This window comes from Eretmochelys imbricata, chromosome 1 (assembly GCF_965152235.1).
Source record: "Eretmochelys imbricata isolate rEreImb1 chromosome 1, rEreImb1.hap1, whole genome shotgun sequence".
NCBI classification, from domain to species: domain Eukaryota; kingdom Metazoa; phylum Chordata; order Testudines; family Cheloniidae; genus Eretmochelys; species Eretmochelys imbricata.
The window spans coordinates 51,918,268-51,934,037 of record NC_135572.1 but is presented as its reverse complement, the minus strand read 5'-3'; the positions used below and the strand labels follow the sequence as shown (position 1 = coordinate 51,934,037).

Below are 15,770 nucleotides of genomic sequence, written 5' to 3'. Positions count from 1 at the left end.
GTGAGCTGACTTTGATCTGTGACTGCCTGGTTCTGGTGCAGTGGGGCAAGACCTGTTAGTGAGGACACTGCTGGACTGCAGCAGACAGGTTAAGGGAAGCCTCTTCCTAGATGGATTCTAACTGGATTCATGACAGAGGTTTAGATGGGTGAGAACTAATTTGTGAACAACAGTTTTAGGCCTCAATAAGCTGGGGGCAATTAATAACTGGGACTTTGGAGTCGACCATTCCCTCCACAACACTGCTGGGATTTTGCTAACTTCATTGTATTATGTAAATAGGTATCTATTGTGCTTTTCCAAATAAAAAGTATATGTGGTTTCCTATTCCCAAGAATTCCTCAGTGTTGTCAAGTAGGGAATAACACCTATAAAAGTCACCAGGGTATATATATTTTGAGATCCTAAACCCGAAGGGTGGATAAGATTTAAACAGTGGCTCATTTATCTATTTTAAATGTGAGACCAAGACATGATCTGAATCTGGCCCATACCCTCCTCTCCCTCTACTTACCTTCAAATGAGGTCCCAAAGCAAGTTCTTGCACTTCTCTTCTCTTCCAGCTCCTCCCCTAACTCTTTCTGGTGTCATAAACCAGCCTCTTCCTTTTATAGTTTGTCCTCCACCAATTTCAGGGCTGATCCAGAACCTGAAGACTGAACTACAACCATCTATCCCCCTCTGCTCTGCTAACCCATCTTAACTGCCCTACTGAGCTGAGACTAGTCCAGCATTTTTCCCCTGGGCACATCACAGGATTTGAGCTCCGTCCTCTCAGGAAACATAGGTGAGAGAAATTGTCTCAAAGGGTTCCTACACTGGTTACCTCCCACATCCCCACTCCAAGTGTAATCTTTCTGCTTGGTGTCATTAGCAGTAATAAGGGCCAGGCTCAGATGATGTCTAACACTTCCATTTAAAATAAATAAAATTAGTCCCTACTTAAAGCTTTTGCAGACCCAACAGCTCTCTACTAAGGCAGTCTGGCTCTGGGGGTGGCTTTACTTTTTTATTCATGTCAGGTTTAATATTGCAGAGGGGGCCCCAGCTTCAGTCTCTGCCTGTTCTGGTCCACTGTAGTGTTTGTCCACTCGAACACACCCCTTCAAGGACCTTGATACCCTTATAAGGAAATCCCTGAGTTTGGATTTTGCACCCACCTTGGTGTTCCAGTTCCTCAGGAAAGAAGGACTTGTAACGGGAGAACCATTCCTAAGGGACCCCTTGGAAAACCAGGACCTGTAGCAGGTCAGGCTGTGATTGAAAGAGTTGTGCAGTAACAACTCAGGTTGTTTGTAGTAACTGGAGGTTGTCAAATAGTTTATGAGGAGCCAATACACCTTGCACTTTGGAGACAACAAAGATGCCAAGATCCATAATCAAAGTTATATTTGTGACTTCCTAGAATATTCTACTTGTACAACTGAACCTTTAAAATGCCTTAAGGAGCACAAAGAGTAAAGGACAGGCACGCCTTTGTACAGACTATAGAGCAAATAAATAAATAATAAAAATGGATTGCTTATTTTGAAAGAACACTGCAGTCTAACAGATGTCACTATTAGGAGGATCATCCTTATATACAGCAGCCTAAATGTATAGATTCTTAATTACAAACCATTAGCTTCAACTATTTCCCCTTGTAGAATGCCAAACAAATTCCTCTCCCTTCCTTGATGTTTACATGCTTCAAATATTTGCAAATGGTTTTCATGTTACAGTCCTGTCCAAATTATACACATTTAAATTGAATCCTGCAAACACTTACGCATGTGTTTGATTTGAAGTCATCGGGATTACTCATGTGCTTAAAGTGAAACACGTCTAAATGTTTGCAGGACTGTCACATGCTGTAATTAATCACATGTTTAAGTGTTTAAAAGTCTGGAGTTACTTCATATAAGGGTTTATCTAGATCAGAAAGTTGCACCAATTTAATTCTGTTTTTAAATTGATATAGAATGCAAATACCTATGTGGGCACTCCAATTTTGCTTTAAGAGTGGCTTACCAGGGTTTATCCTAAACCTGTTTCTGTGGCCTGGTCTACACTACAAGTTTACGTCGAATTTAGCAGCGTTAAATTGAATTAACCCTACACCCGTCCACACAACGAAGCCATTTTTTTCGACATAAAGGGCTCTTAAAACCGATTTCTGTACTCGTCCCCAATGAGGAGATTAGCACTGAAATCAACATCGCCATTTCAAATTAGGGTTAGTGTGGATGCAATTCGAAGGGAGCTATCCCACAGTGTACCATTGTGACCGCTCTGGACAGCACTCTGAACTCGGATGCACTGGCCAGGTGTACAGGAAAAGCCCCGGGAACTTTTAAATCTCATTTCCTGTTTGGCCAGGCGAGCTCATCAGCACAGGTGACCATGCAGTCCCAGATTCAAAAAAGAGCTCCAGCATGGACCTAACGGGAGGTACTGGATCTGATTGAAGTATGGGGAGAGGAATCCGTGCTATCAGAACTACGTTCCAAAAGACGAAATGCCAAAACATTTCAAAAAATCTCCGAGGCCATGAGGGACAGAGGCTACAGCAGGAACACAACACAGTGTCGCGTGAAACTTAAGTTGCTCAGACAAGCGTACCAGAAAACCAAAGAATCAAACGGACGCTCTGGGACAGAGCCCCAGACATGCCGCTTCTATGCTGAGCTGCATGCAATTCTCGGGGGGGGGAAGGGGGGGAAGACACCGCCACTACCCCACCCCTGTCCATGGACTTCGATGATGGGGTATTCTCCACCATGCCTGAGGATTTTGTGGATGGGGAAGATGAGGAGGAGGAGGAGGATGAGCTTGAGGAGAGCACCCAGGACACCATTCTCCCCAACAACCAGGATCTTTTTATCACCCTGACTGAAATACCCTACCAACCCAACCAAGCCAGAGAAAGGGCCTCTGGTGAGTGTACCTTTTTAAATAATACATGTTATAAAAGCAAGCGTTTTTTAATGATTAAGTAGCCCTGAGGACTTGGGATGCATTCGTGGCCAGTACAGCTACTGGAAAAGTCTGTTAACATGTCTGAGGATGGAGCGGAAATCCTCCAGGAACATGTCCATGAAGCTCTCCTGGAGGCACTCTAAAAGCCTTTGCAGAAGGTTTCTGGGGAGAGCAGCCTTATTCCGTCCTCCATGGTAGGACACTTTACCATGCCATGATAGTAGCAAGTAATCTGGTATCATTGCATAAAAAAGCCTAGCAGCATATAGCATCCCGGTGTTTGCTGGCATTCAAGCAACATCCGTTCTTTATCTCTCTTCCCGGATACCAGCCACGCGGTGGGGGGAAGGGTAAAGCAATCATCCCAGAGAATTGGATGCGGGGGGCGGAGGGGTTAGTTTGGTTTCTGCTGCTGCACATTAACAGGAAAATCACAGCACTAAATGGCCAACTCAATGTGCTTTGCTTAGTATGGGAGAGGAAGGCGCTGCTGTTATGAAGGTTGCAGAAGCTGAAAGACTATGGCTTACCATGGCCGCCTGCAAGCCGAATTCTGTTGTCCGGCACTGCGTGTGTGATCTCTAACACCAATGCCGCAGGCACTCAATATAAGATGCAAAATACGACCTTGTACCAAAATCACATGTGCTATGTAATGTGAATAGTGTTGTTCACCATGAAAGCGTATAGCCATTGTTCTGTAAAATGTATCTTTTAAAATACTTTACTCCCTTTTTTTCCTCCAGCAACTGCAAATGTTTCAAGCCTCCCTCCTCCGTCCCAAAGGCTATCTCAGATAAGGCGGTGAAAAAAACGCACGCGCGATGAAATGTTCTCTGAGCTCATGCAGTCGTCCGGCACTGACAGAGCTCAGCAGAATGTGTGGAGGGACACAATAGCAGAGTACAGGAAAGTTGCCGATGAATGTGAGGAGAGGTGGTGACAGGAAGATCAGAGGAGGCATGAGGCAATGCTGGGGCTACTGCAGGATCAAACGGACATGCTCCGGCTTCTGGTGGAGGTTCATGAATGGCAGCAGGATCACAGACTGCCGCTGCAGCCCCTGTTTAACCGCCCTCTCTCCTCCCCAAGTTCCATAGCCTCCTCACCCAGAAGCCCAAGAACACAGCGGGGAGAGAGAGGGGAGGCTCCGGGCATCCAACCACTCCCCCTCAGTGGACAGCCCAAACAACAGAAGGCTGTCATTCAAGAAGTTTTAAAGTGGCCTTTTCCTTCCCTCCTACCCTCCTCCCACACCCCACCCAGGCTACCTTGTGAGTTATCTTCCTATTTTTATCAGTTAATAAAGAATAAATGTTTTTAAAAGATAGTGACTTTATTTCCTTGGCAAGCAAGCTGTGATCGAAGGGGGGAGGGCAGGTGGCTTACAGGGAATTTAGAGGCAACCAAGGGGGCGGGTTTTCATCAAGGAGAAACAAACAGAAGTGTCACACAGTACCCTGGCTGGTTTTCAAAGCTTCTCTGATGTGCAGCACGCCCTGCTGTACTCTTCTAATCGCCCTGGTGTCTGGCTGCACGTATTCAGCGGGCAGGCGATTTGCCTCAACCTCCCACCCCACCATAAACATCTCCCCCTTACTCTCACAGAGATTGTGGAGCACACAGCAAGCAGCAATAACAATGGGAATATTGGTTTTGCTGAGGTCTGAGCGAGTCAGTAAACTGCACCAGCGACCCTTTAAATGTCCAAACGGCACACTCTACCACCATTCTGCACTTGCTTAGCCTATAGCTGAACAGCTCCTTACTACTGTCCAGGGTGCCTGTGTACGGCTTCATGAGCCAGGGCATTAAAGGGTAGGCTGGGTCCCCAAGGATAACTATAGGCATTTCAACATCCCCAACAGTTATTTTCTGGTCTGGGAAGTAAATCGCTTCCTGCAGCCGTTTAAACAGACCAGAGTCCCTACAAACATGAGCGTCATGAATCTTTCCCAGCCACCCCACGTTGATGTTGGTGAAACGTCCCTTGTGATCCACCAGTGCTTGCAGCACCATTGAAAAGTACCCCTTGCGGTTTATGTACTGGATGCCCTGGTGGTCCGGTCCCAAGATAGGGATATGGGTTCCGTCTATGGCCCCACCACAGTTAGGGAATCCCATTGCAGCAAAGCCATCTAGTTTGAGCTGCACATTTCTCAGAGTCACTACCTTTGATAGCAGCAGGTCAATGATTGCATTGGCTACTTGCATCACAACAACCCCCACAGTAGATTTGCCCACTCCAAATTGATTCCCGACTGACCGGTAGCTGTCTGGCCACGCAAGCTTCCACAGGGCTATTGCCACTTGCTTCTCAACTGTGAGGGCTGCTCTCATCTTGGTAATCTTGCACTTCAGGGCAGTGGAAAGCAAGTCACAAAGTTCCATAAAAGTGCCCTTATGCATGTGAAAGTTTCGGAGCCACTGGGAATCATCCCAGACCTGCAACACTATGCGGTCCCACCACTCTGTGCTTGTTTCTCAGGCCCAGAATTGGCGTTCCATGGCATGCGCCTGCCCCAGTAACACCATAATCTCCAAATCTCCAAATAGAAATCTGTGTTCATGTCCTCATCACCGTGCTGCCGTCGCCTCCTCGCCTAATTTTTCAGGTGCTGGTTCTGCATAAACTGCATGATAATGCGCGAGGTGTTTACAATGGTCATAACTGCTGTGGTGAGCTGAACGGGCTCCATGCTTGCTGTGCTATGGCGTCTGCTGGGGCAATCCAGGGAAAAGGGCGCGAAATGATTGTCTGCCATTGCCCTGACGGAGGGAGGGGCAACTGACAACATGGCTTACAGGGTTGGCTTACAGGGAATTAAAATCAACAGAGGGGGCGGCTTTGCATCAAGAAGAAACAGAATGGCTTCCTCAAGGATAGAACTCAAAACCCTGGGTTTAGCAGGCTGTTGATTTCACGGAGGGAGGGAGGAAGGGAGGAGAAAATGAACACAAAACAAATCTGGTCTATTTCTTGTTTTGATCCACTTCATCTATCTTTATACATCTTGCTGGCAGCAGATGGTGCAGTACGACTACTGGCCATCGTCATCTCCTGGGTGCTCGGCAGAAGACGGCGCAGTATGACTGCTGGCCATTGTCATCTCCTGGCTGCTCATTAGAAGATGTTGCAGTAGGACTGCCGGCAGGACTGAATTGCCATGAGACGAAACTTAAAAGGGAAATGACCCAGCTGAGTCACTCCCATGTTTGCCCAAGTCCCTGCCTGACCTCACTGAGGTCAAAAAGAGCTAAAAGAGCTCGGCTAAAAGAGCGCCCTGGAGAACAGTGATGATGACTACCAGTCACACTGCACTGTCTGCTGCCAAAGGCAATGAGCTGCTGCTGTGTAGCAACGCAGTACCGCATCTGCCAGCACCCAGGAGACATACGGTGATGGTGAGCTGAGCTGGCTCCATGCTTGCCGTGGTATGGCATCTGCACAGGTAACCCAGGAAAAAAGGTGCAAAATGATTGTCTGCCGTTGTTTTCACAGAGGGAGGGAGGGAAGGTGGGGCTTGACAATATGTACCCAGAACCACCCGCGACAATGTTTTTGCCCCATCAGGCATTGGGATTTCTACCCAGAATTCAAATGGGCGGCAGAGACTGCGGGAACTGTGGGATAGCTACCCATAGTGCAACGCTCCAAAAGTTGACAGTTGCCTCGGTACTGTGGATGCACTCCGTTGACCAAATGCCGACTAAATGCACTTAGAGCATTTGTGTGGGGACACACACAATCGAGTGTATAAAAAACACTTTCTACAAAACCGACTTTTATAAATTCGACCTAATTTCGTAGTGTAGACATGGCCTAATTGACTTAAGCTAAACCAAAAAATAAACCACTCAAACTGAAATAAGTGTGTCCACATCAGGATTTGCACCATTTAACTAAATCAGTTTAACTGAACCATAATAAAACCAATGCAACTTTTTTGAATAGCCAAAGCCCTACATCAGTCATTCTTCCTAAAGATTCTTTGTTGTTTTTATATACATTTCTTCCAACCTTCCTACATCTTTTAGTGTTAAAGTGACTACAAATAAACATAGTATTCTAAGTGAAATCTCACCATAGTGATAGAGAGTGGCTAGAAATTCTCCAATCCACTTTGTGTACATTGCCCAATATTATTTTGGACTTTTGATACCATAATAAACTGCAAAGCTCATATATGCTTTACTGTACATTCACTCCAGTGTTTGCATCTACTATGTTTAATTTGTCCACTAATTCTGTAATTCTCTCTCTAACGCTATCAAAGTAATCTAGCACAATTTCATTTTTGTAAACCATTTACAGTTCCACAGCTTCTCAAAGAAACTATTTTCAAAACCTATTTACACCTGAACTGCAAGATTGAAGTTTTGAAATGTTATCTCTATGAGAGTCTCATAAGACGTTTTATTTGTTAATTGTAAGTAAATCAATCATTTTTGCTCATTATATGTGAAATTTCCCTCATAATTCTCCAGGTGGCGTCTCTTGGGAGATCTTGTATGCAATGTGTAATGTCTAAAATCCAAGTCTTTCCTTAAGAAAAGGAATCAGGAACAGATCTTTTCCTTGCAACACTACTCACTCTTAAAATGCGTCCTTTGCAGACCCTTGGGTTATGATCCTGATTAAACTTAAAGCATAGTGGGGAAAATCCCTTTTAGTTAATCAGAAGAATAAATGAAACATAACTTCAAAACTGCCAAGCATTGAAGTTTGTTAGCTATTAAGAATTTCAATTTGTTACTTTATACTTTTAAAGCAGGTGAACTAGTAATGTATTTTAAATAAAAAATGTCTTAGTATTTAAGAAAATAAACCTCTCTTGTTGACAGATAAGGTACAGAAAAATGTAAGTGATATCTGATAAGGCTTTATTATAAAAACTTGAAGAATCCTATGGGATAAAATCACTCAATTTATGCAGAAGCTGTACCTCTGAAGAAGGGAAACTTTAAAAGAAATCTGGAAATAATTAGAAGCTATTGTAGTATTGCAAAAAGATTGGAAAAAATATTGAAATCTATATCTGCTACATATCAAAGAAGAAAATATAATGAAAAAAACTAATGTAAAGCACTTTTTAAAAAAATTGCATGGTTTGAGAAATCTGCCACTCAAGGCAGCATCACAGCTGTGACATAGAGTACTAGGCAATGGGGAACAAAGACTATAATCAAGCACAGATCTTGTCAAAAATAACACATCTTCATCATTTTTATGTGAAAATATACTGCATCCAGGATGAGGATGCCTGCTTTATACAACATGCAAGTCATTACATATTACCAATTTTCCAGAAAAAAATATTTTAAGTATTTGAAGAACCATTTTTGTTCTATGTAAATATAAAAAGAAAATAAACCTAAAATTAATTTAGTTTTAGTCTAATAAAATGGGTGTTGTTATGGTTGGTTAAAAGAAAAAAAATACGGAAAGATATACCAAAAATACAGAGAAGAGAAAACAATTCTTAAAACCAAATGATGCACTATAGCTACAGAAGTTCCTTAAAGCTTAAAATGTATTTTTCACAGAGACTCAAAATTCCTTTGGGGGAATGGACTTGATTGCATATCCTTCAGAGTCTAAAAGGCTACCCATATGAAATGAATTATCCATGACATGTACCTTCAGACATTTGTAATGTGATATTTCATGTAAATTTAGACCATACCTTGGACGTGAGCCACTGGCAATGTTAAGTTTATTCAGGAGCTCAGATAAGAAAAAAAATTCTGACATCCTCGCTAATCTGTAGTCGTTAACATGGAATTTCTAACATAAAGAGCATAAAAGCATCTAATTTGCTGTAGCAAATGAAAGGAAAACAAACTTTGCATTTCCCTTTCCTTTTTCGATGTCTAAAGTTACCCTGTTCTAGGCAAACAAAATCTTACTTTTCAAAGGTTTCTAGATCATCTGTCTTTTGAAAGATAAAAATACACACGGCAAACTTCTACAAGTAATCTGGAGAATGTAATACATTTTGAACACCCATTTTAAATAAAGATTTGCTCATGTTATCAAAAAAGCCGTAGTTACAACACAAATATTTAAAGAACACACAAAACATATAGTACTTCCAAACTGTATTTCTCAAATCATCTTATGGAGAAGGGCAGGTACCATTATCCCCATTTTATATAAAAATCAGTGGCAGCATTAAGAACGGAACCCAAGTCTCCTGACTCCCGGTTTTGTGGCATACACAGAAAACCACACTATCTCCCTATATGTAGTTTCTCAAAGTCTCTCTCCTCTTAGCCAATATTTTCAACTATTTTCTTCATGTTCAAATTCTTGAATATTTATTTAGTATTGACCTTTTTGACAGCTAGTTTTAAAATTAAACAGAAAAGAAAGTCTATAAAATTACTTTATATAAAATATTGGAACTGCAGGTCTGGTGGCTTGGTGGCACTACCTGATGTCATACAATGTTCTGGTTAGATTCATTTTAGTAGTAGTATACTCAGGCTTGATAAAAAAGAGGGGAGAAGAGTTGTACCACTACATTAGAACCCACTGTTGATCAATTCCTATAGGAACATTTCATGCCATTCTGTCAGAAGGCAACAATATAGAAGGAAACAATGTAATGTTACAACAGCCATCTCTGAATTTCCTAGTGACAATGGGGTTCTAAATCTTCTTAATAGGATGCAAATGGAAGAATCCTTAAATGCTACGAAATGTCAGATTTGGGGGACACAGTAAAAATTCTTCTTTATGTGGGTGATTGGGTAGAGAGAGGAAAGCTTGTTTATACAAAAAACATTAAAATTCTTGGTAAAATAGAAACTGAATAAATAATTCTATTTTTTAAAAATCTGTGTACACGCTTTTTTCACCTTTGAAAACTGGACAGTTATACATTTTGAATCATTAAATAACTTTTCTAAAATGCATAAAATATCAAATTGATTTAGCTACATTTGTTAATAGCTTCACTAAGAAGTCTAAAGAAAAAGCACTGCAGAAAGAGCTTAAATTTCTCACTCTTCCTTTCAATCAATATTTGAGGCAAAGTTTCATCTCAAGGGCCCTTAATGGCAGGAATTCCTGGAGCCAGCAAATGAGTAATGTTAAACCTATGATTAGATGATGAGGCCATCAAAGACACTAGACCCTAATGCTACATTCCACTTTATTCCTGTGATTTGCAGTAAAACCAAAGACTAAGGGAGAAGGCATTGTAAGTTATTCCTTCCCTCAAGTAAAGGCTTCAAAAGCTGTTAAAAAAAAGCAGCATGACATGAAACTCAAAGGCCTTAATGGATCTTTTGGAATTTCCCTTGAACCCAGGACTTAAGCATTAGGTAACAAATTTTTCAAGTGCCCTGCAGGAGAAGGTTTGAAGTTCAAACCCCACTGAGGATTCCTGCCAGTGATGTATTTTTCTTTAACTTCTCCCTAACCAATATCCATCTTGGCTAAAAGAAAAACAGGATCTAATGATTTCCTTATGGGTACAGGCTCGAAGAAATGTAACCTACGGACTGGCAAACAGCAGGTAAGTTGGAAAAAAAGCAGCTACATTCAATTGTAAATATTACTAATTTTCAGCTCTCTGTACTTTTGACCAGTCTTCACTTAAGCTGTCACTAAATACTCATTGTTTGGGCATATTTCAAATATGCACAGTGGATTCTATAATACAAACTAAAAGCAAGTACAAGCTTAGTAATGGGGTGTGTGTGTGTGTATTTATCTATATAGGCACCTCATTTACACACTACTCTGTATACATTTAATTGTTATTTAGGCATTTTTGTGTGTGTGTGTTTGTTAAATAATATGAAATTAAAGCTTTGGAGAAAATTTAGAAGCTGTTTTGGGATTGGGGATCTAACAGGGTCATACATATTTGCTGTAGAAAATGAATGAAACCAAAGAATATTTGTTGATTCTTTAATACAACTACCTTTTACAAGATGACAGGTATGTATGAAATCTAGCCAGTGACACATTTTAAAGAAGTTCTTCAATTTAAAAATATTTTTAATGATTTTGTATTCTCAAATTTTTCATCTTTTTAGATTTCTCACAGAAACACTTAATTATGTTGAATAATTTGAATGTATGATATTGGAAAAATGGAAAATAAAAAAGATCCAAACATCTGAGGGATCATTAATAGCCATTTTACCCAGCTTTTTAAATACTGACCAAAAGCTCACATTAAATGTGCAATAACTTATGTCATATATCCTAGAGGTAAAAGTTAATGTCACTACATAATAACGTTTTAAAAATAGCTAATTCAGGAAGATAAAAATTTAATGTGAAATTATGACCAAAAATTCTGCATAACAGGATAAAGTATATCATGTATATGCATATATATTTTACACATAACTATTTAGAAAAGATTAGTTTGCATGTCAATATGAATGTACTGCTGCTCTACAACATGTACCAAGAAATTACACTGTACAGAAATGTGTGAGAAATGACATTTGTATTTGCATCGTATTCAAATAGAAAGAATGAAAAGAAAAAAATAAGCAAGAACAACCAACTCAAAATTTAGTAATATGTCACTGTGTGAAGAAACTAATACAATTAAAGCCAAAAAAAGTCTTACCTGTGAACAAAGCAGCATAACAAGTTCAACCACAGAAGTACTCGACTTCATGCAAACAAGGCCTGCAGTAAACAAACAATCAAAAGTGAATTAAAAAGGTTACTTATATTAAGTTGTCAAAACTCTGTGGTTTCATACATTCTATAAAACTGAATTTGTTTCCTTAAAACCAATCATTCCAATTTACTGAAACAAGTTTGAAGTGAAAATGGCCTTAAGAACTTTTGATTCAGGTATACATAAATGTACAGAAAGGAGCACACAACTGTTTAGAATCATCATTGTCATATGTAGGTCATAGGTTTTTATTTAATCATATTTTCTATTTAAAATAATTTTTTTTGAGGGTTAGTGCATTTCAGTGACTAGTACAGTAGAAGGCAATCTTACCCAAGAAAACTTCATATAGAAATACATTGTGAATATACCACAACAATCTTTGGAGGTCTGAACCTACATAGACTTATGCATATGAATAACTTTAGTCACATACTCTTGTCTTTGCAGGATCAGACCCTTGTTTAGTAACTAGTTAGATTTTCTTTTGGAAAATTCCCCTTCATGTAGCTGAAAATATAAAAGGTATAGTTAAGGAAAATATGATTGCCATAATAGCTGTCATTTGTTTAATGTGCTTCTGAAATAATACAATTAACTACAGGCTTCCACTAAAATGTCTTAATATAAATGTTACTTTGTTTCCCCCAAAATATGGGTTGAAGATGTAAAAGAGAAATAAATTTTCTTAGTTACAGTGTCAGTAAAAATAAAATCAACACTTAGAATGATGAATGAATTTTGTCATCTGTAATTCTTAGATCAATCATTTATAAATTAAAGCAACATGAGCATAGTTAAATATACAGAACTTTATACTTAACTCTGAATAACTATTACAATATAATGTGTTCATATTTATTTGCAGCTTCAGAACTGTAGATTTCCTTTTGGAGAGAGAATCAGTGTCACATCTTTGCATGTAAAAGATACATTTTAAATAGTGGATTGATTCATTTGAAATACAATAGGAGAAAGGCAAAATTATTTTGTTAATTTTAAATATGGTAGTTTCAAATTTTAAAATTAAATAGGATATACATTCATTTTAGTAGTTTGGGACATAGACACGCTTCCTAGGATGTTGAATAAAAATGTCAAATATAGAAAAAGTTTCTTCATAGCACTAGTTACTAAATGGAAAGTTGAAAAGCAAATGGATTTGTTTTAAGTAGGTTTCAACAAACAGCCATTCAAGACAAAAGTACTCCTACACAATAACATGTATATTTATTGCAGGTAGTGGATAAATACTCTTTTGTGCCCACTTAGCTAACAACCCCATCCTTATTGTACTGTAAGACAGAACAAGCTGTAAGAAGCCACTAGTATTCCATTTTATCAGTTCTATGAGCAGACAGTTAACTAATGAAATAAGATGTAGATGTGAAAAGCTCATTTAGGGAGACAATTGCTGTAATTGATCAGCTATTCTTATGCTCAAGTGCTAGAGGATCAAAAAAGATTAATGGGACACTTTTCACCTGCAGGCTACCTCAACTATTTGAAACCTGACAAAGAAAAACTAAAGAGGATGACCAAACTATATAGCTAAATCAACAAAATTAGCATGGATAATCTGAGTATTTCAAGACAGAATGTACTGTTTGCACCTATATAAATCCACCTTAGGTTCACTGGAATTCAAAATTCTGTTTCTGCCCCACATACATATTTCCTTTCAAAATTAAAACATTTGTCTTTCAGTGTGCGATTTAGGCAAAATAATTTATAAAAAAATAATTCCTGTTAAAGTAATTTTCTCAAAAATTACTTCTTGAACCATTAATTAATCCTTTAAAAAGAGAACAAATGTTTCCAGTCATCACATACAACTGAGTAGAATAAAGACAAGATAACTACATTAGATAAGTAGCTAGGTCTTCCTCTGTATACCTTTGATACATTTTCAAAAATAAACAGAGTGAACTATGTGGAAAATATTTTGTACACAGCACAAATATGCCCAATGCACATTTTTCTGTTTGTTTCATAACATTAGAAATGTCTGAAATCCAAAGGCATTTTATAGTAGTTAAGTCATGTGCAGAGCTCTCACTGACATAGACAGTTTGGTGTATGGAACAAAAGTTGAACAAGACTCCATCTGACAGAAAGACAAAATTATTATTCATTATTTCTATTATGCTAATAATTTAGTATCAGGGTCCTTTTGTATTAGGCAGTGTGCACACAACAAAATACCTGCCTAAAGGAACTTACAATCCATATTAGAGCAAATGTAGCTATTTGTAATATAAAAAGTTACCATAATTTATCAAACTTTGAAAAATCTTCCTTGTATTATTATTGGCTTAGTGAAGCGAGGCCCCACACTCTACTTCATAGCATTTATCTGTTTGTCTGGATGTAATATGATAACTTTGGAACACTGCGCCTGATCAATTCCAAAATTTCAGGTAGAACCCTATTGATTTGGGTGAGGGAAAAAAAAAAAACCAGACTGGGGAACTGAAGGACACAGAGCCTCTGACATCTGGTTAGCACACCAATCAGGTCTGTAATTGTCTATAGATCAAAGGCAGTTGATGACAGCTATTAAACACCTTTCATCATAATGCTGTTCCCACCCATCTCATTCCACTACATTTTAAAATGTTGACACCCTGAATGACTTATCTCTCAGACAGAAAAAAGGAAGTTATTTAACAAATTACAAATTGTAAATATTTAACCATTTACACATGAAAACAGGTGAGGAGGGAAGGCAGCTCACAGGAAGCCTGAGCATGTGTGGAGTGTGTGTGTTGGGCGGTGGGGGGGGGGGGCTTGCAGGGAGTGCAGTGATGCAAAGAGCCTCTGCCTACTGAATAGGAAGGCCACTTGTCTGGTTTTAACATAAGAACATAAAAGCAGCCATACTGGGTCAGACCAAAGGTCCATCTAGCCCAGCATCCTGTCTTCCGATAGTGGCCACTGCCAGGTATTCCAGAGGGAATGAACAGAATAGATAATCAGCCAGGGATCCATTCCTGGCAGCCCTTCCATTCCTTCCTTAGGAAGAGACAGGTATTAGTAATTTTGATCTGGATAGTCCTCTTATCAGGTGGTTTCTTCCATCTGGTTCTGAAACAAAACTGTACGTGGATTTCTCCCATATTGGACAGGGGAACACCACTTTGAAGAGCGTGCAGTACGCACCCCCCCCCCCAACCCTGCCCGGTGCGACCCTGCACACACCATGCATGCAAGGGTCATGCCGGCAGGGGCAGGGCAGCACACTCTTCAAAATGACACCTCTCTGTCCAGCATAACCTCGCATGTGCAGTCACACCAGCGGGGTGGGCCATGCCGACAGAAGCAGGCCCACATTATTCCCAGAATAGCAGAATGTCCGGTGTTCCAGGAATGTTTGAGTGGCCACACTACAAAGCAATGAAGTGTGCAACCCTCTAGACAAAGGTGGCCTAACAAAGGAAAAGTGAGGGGGATGCACAGAGCTTCTAGCATATAGCAGAGGGGGAAGTGGTGGGGCACACAGAGACCCTGCCATGGGGGCAGGGAGGATACACAGTGCTTGCCATATGGAAGAGGAGAGACTCGGAGGTACAGCAAGCCACTGGCATGGGTGGGAGAATAGAAAACCCTCATATGGAAGGAACTATATCCTGTGTCCAAAGAACTGGGGACATACAGAGCCCCTGGCATGAGGGAGTGGGGAGCAGATTTGCAGGGAGTCACTGAAATAGAGGGGAAAGGGAGGCAGGCACTCAGGGAGCTTGTGAAGGGGAACTGAAGGATGCAAGGAGCCCATAGTGTGTACAATGAGTTTGGCCTACTGAAGCAATCAAGCGTGCAACCCCTTCTAGCTACGATAGTACCCAGAGGCCCATGCGGATACTGGGGCCCCATTGTGCTAGGCACTGTACAAACACACAGGTAACACACATTTTTTCCCCTGATGGGCTCACAGTCTAAATAGCCAGGCAAAAGGTGGGAGAAAAGAAATTTTATCCCCATTTTACAGATAGGAAAGTAAGGCACAAAGTGATGGAGTCACTTCCCCAAAGATCACTCTGTGCCACAGATAGGAACAGAATCTGTGTCTCCTTAGTCCCAGTCTTGTGCTTGACTTGCTAGCTTACCCTTCTTTAAATGAAATAAACATCATTCCACAGGCAATGCATGGGGGGA

The 15,770-nt window shown here is 40.2% G+C and overlaps 1 protein-coding gene across 5 annotated transcripts in view; it reads right to left on the bottom strand.

Moving 5' to 3' along the window:
- The window catches only part of NBEA (neurobeachin), an 843,583-nt gene that overhangs the window by 389,122 nt on the left and 438,691 nt on the right, over positions 1–15,770 (bottom strand). For all 5 annotated transcript variants that reach the window (XM_077806446.1, XM_077806437.1, XM_077806454.1 and 2 more), the window contains one exon: positions 11,559–11,620. In XM_077806446.1, coding sequence (XP_077662572.1) covers positions 11,559–11,620 — 62 coding nt within the window. The remainder of the gene's footprint in view (positions 1–11,558; positions 11,621–15,770) is intronic.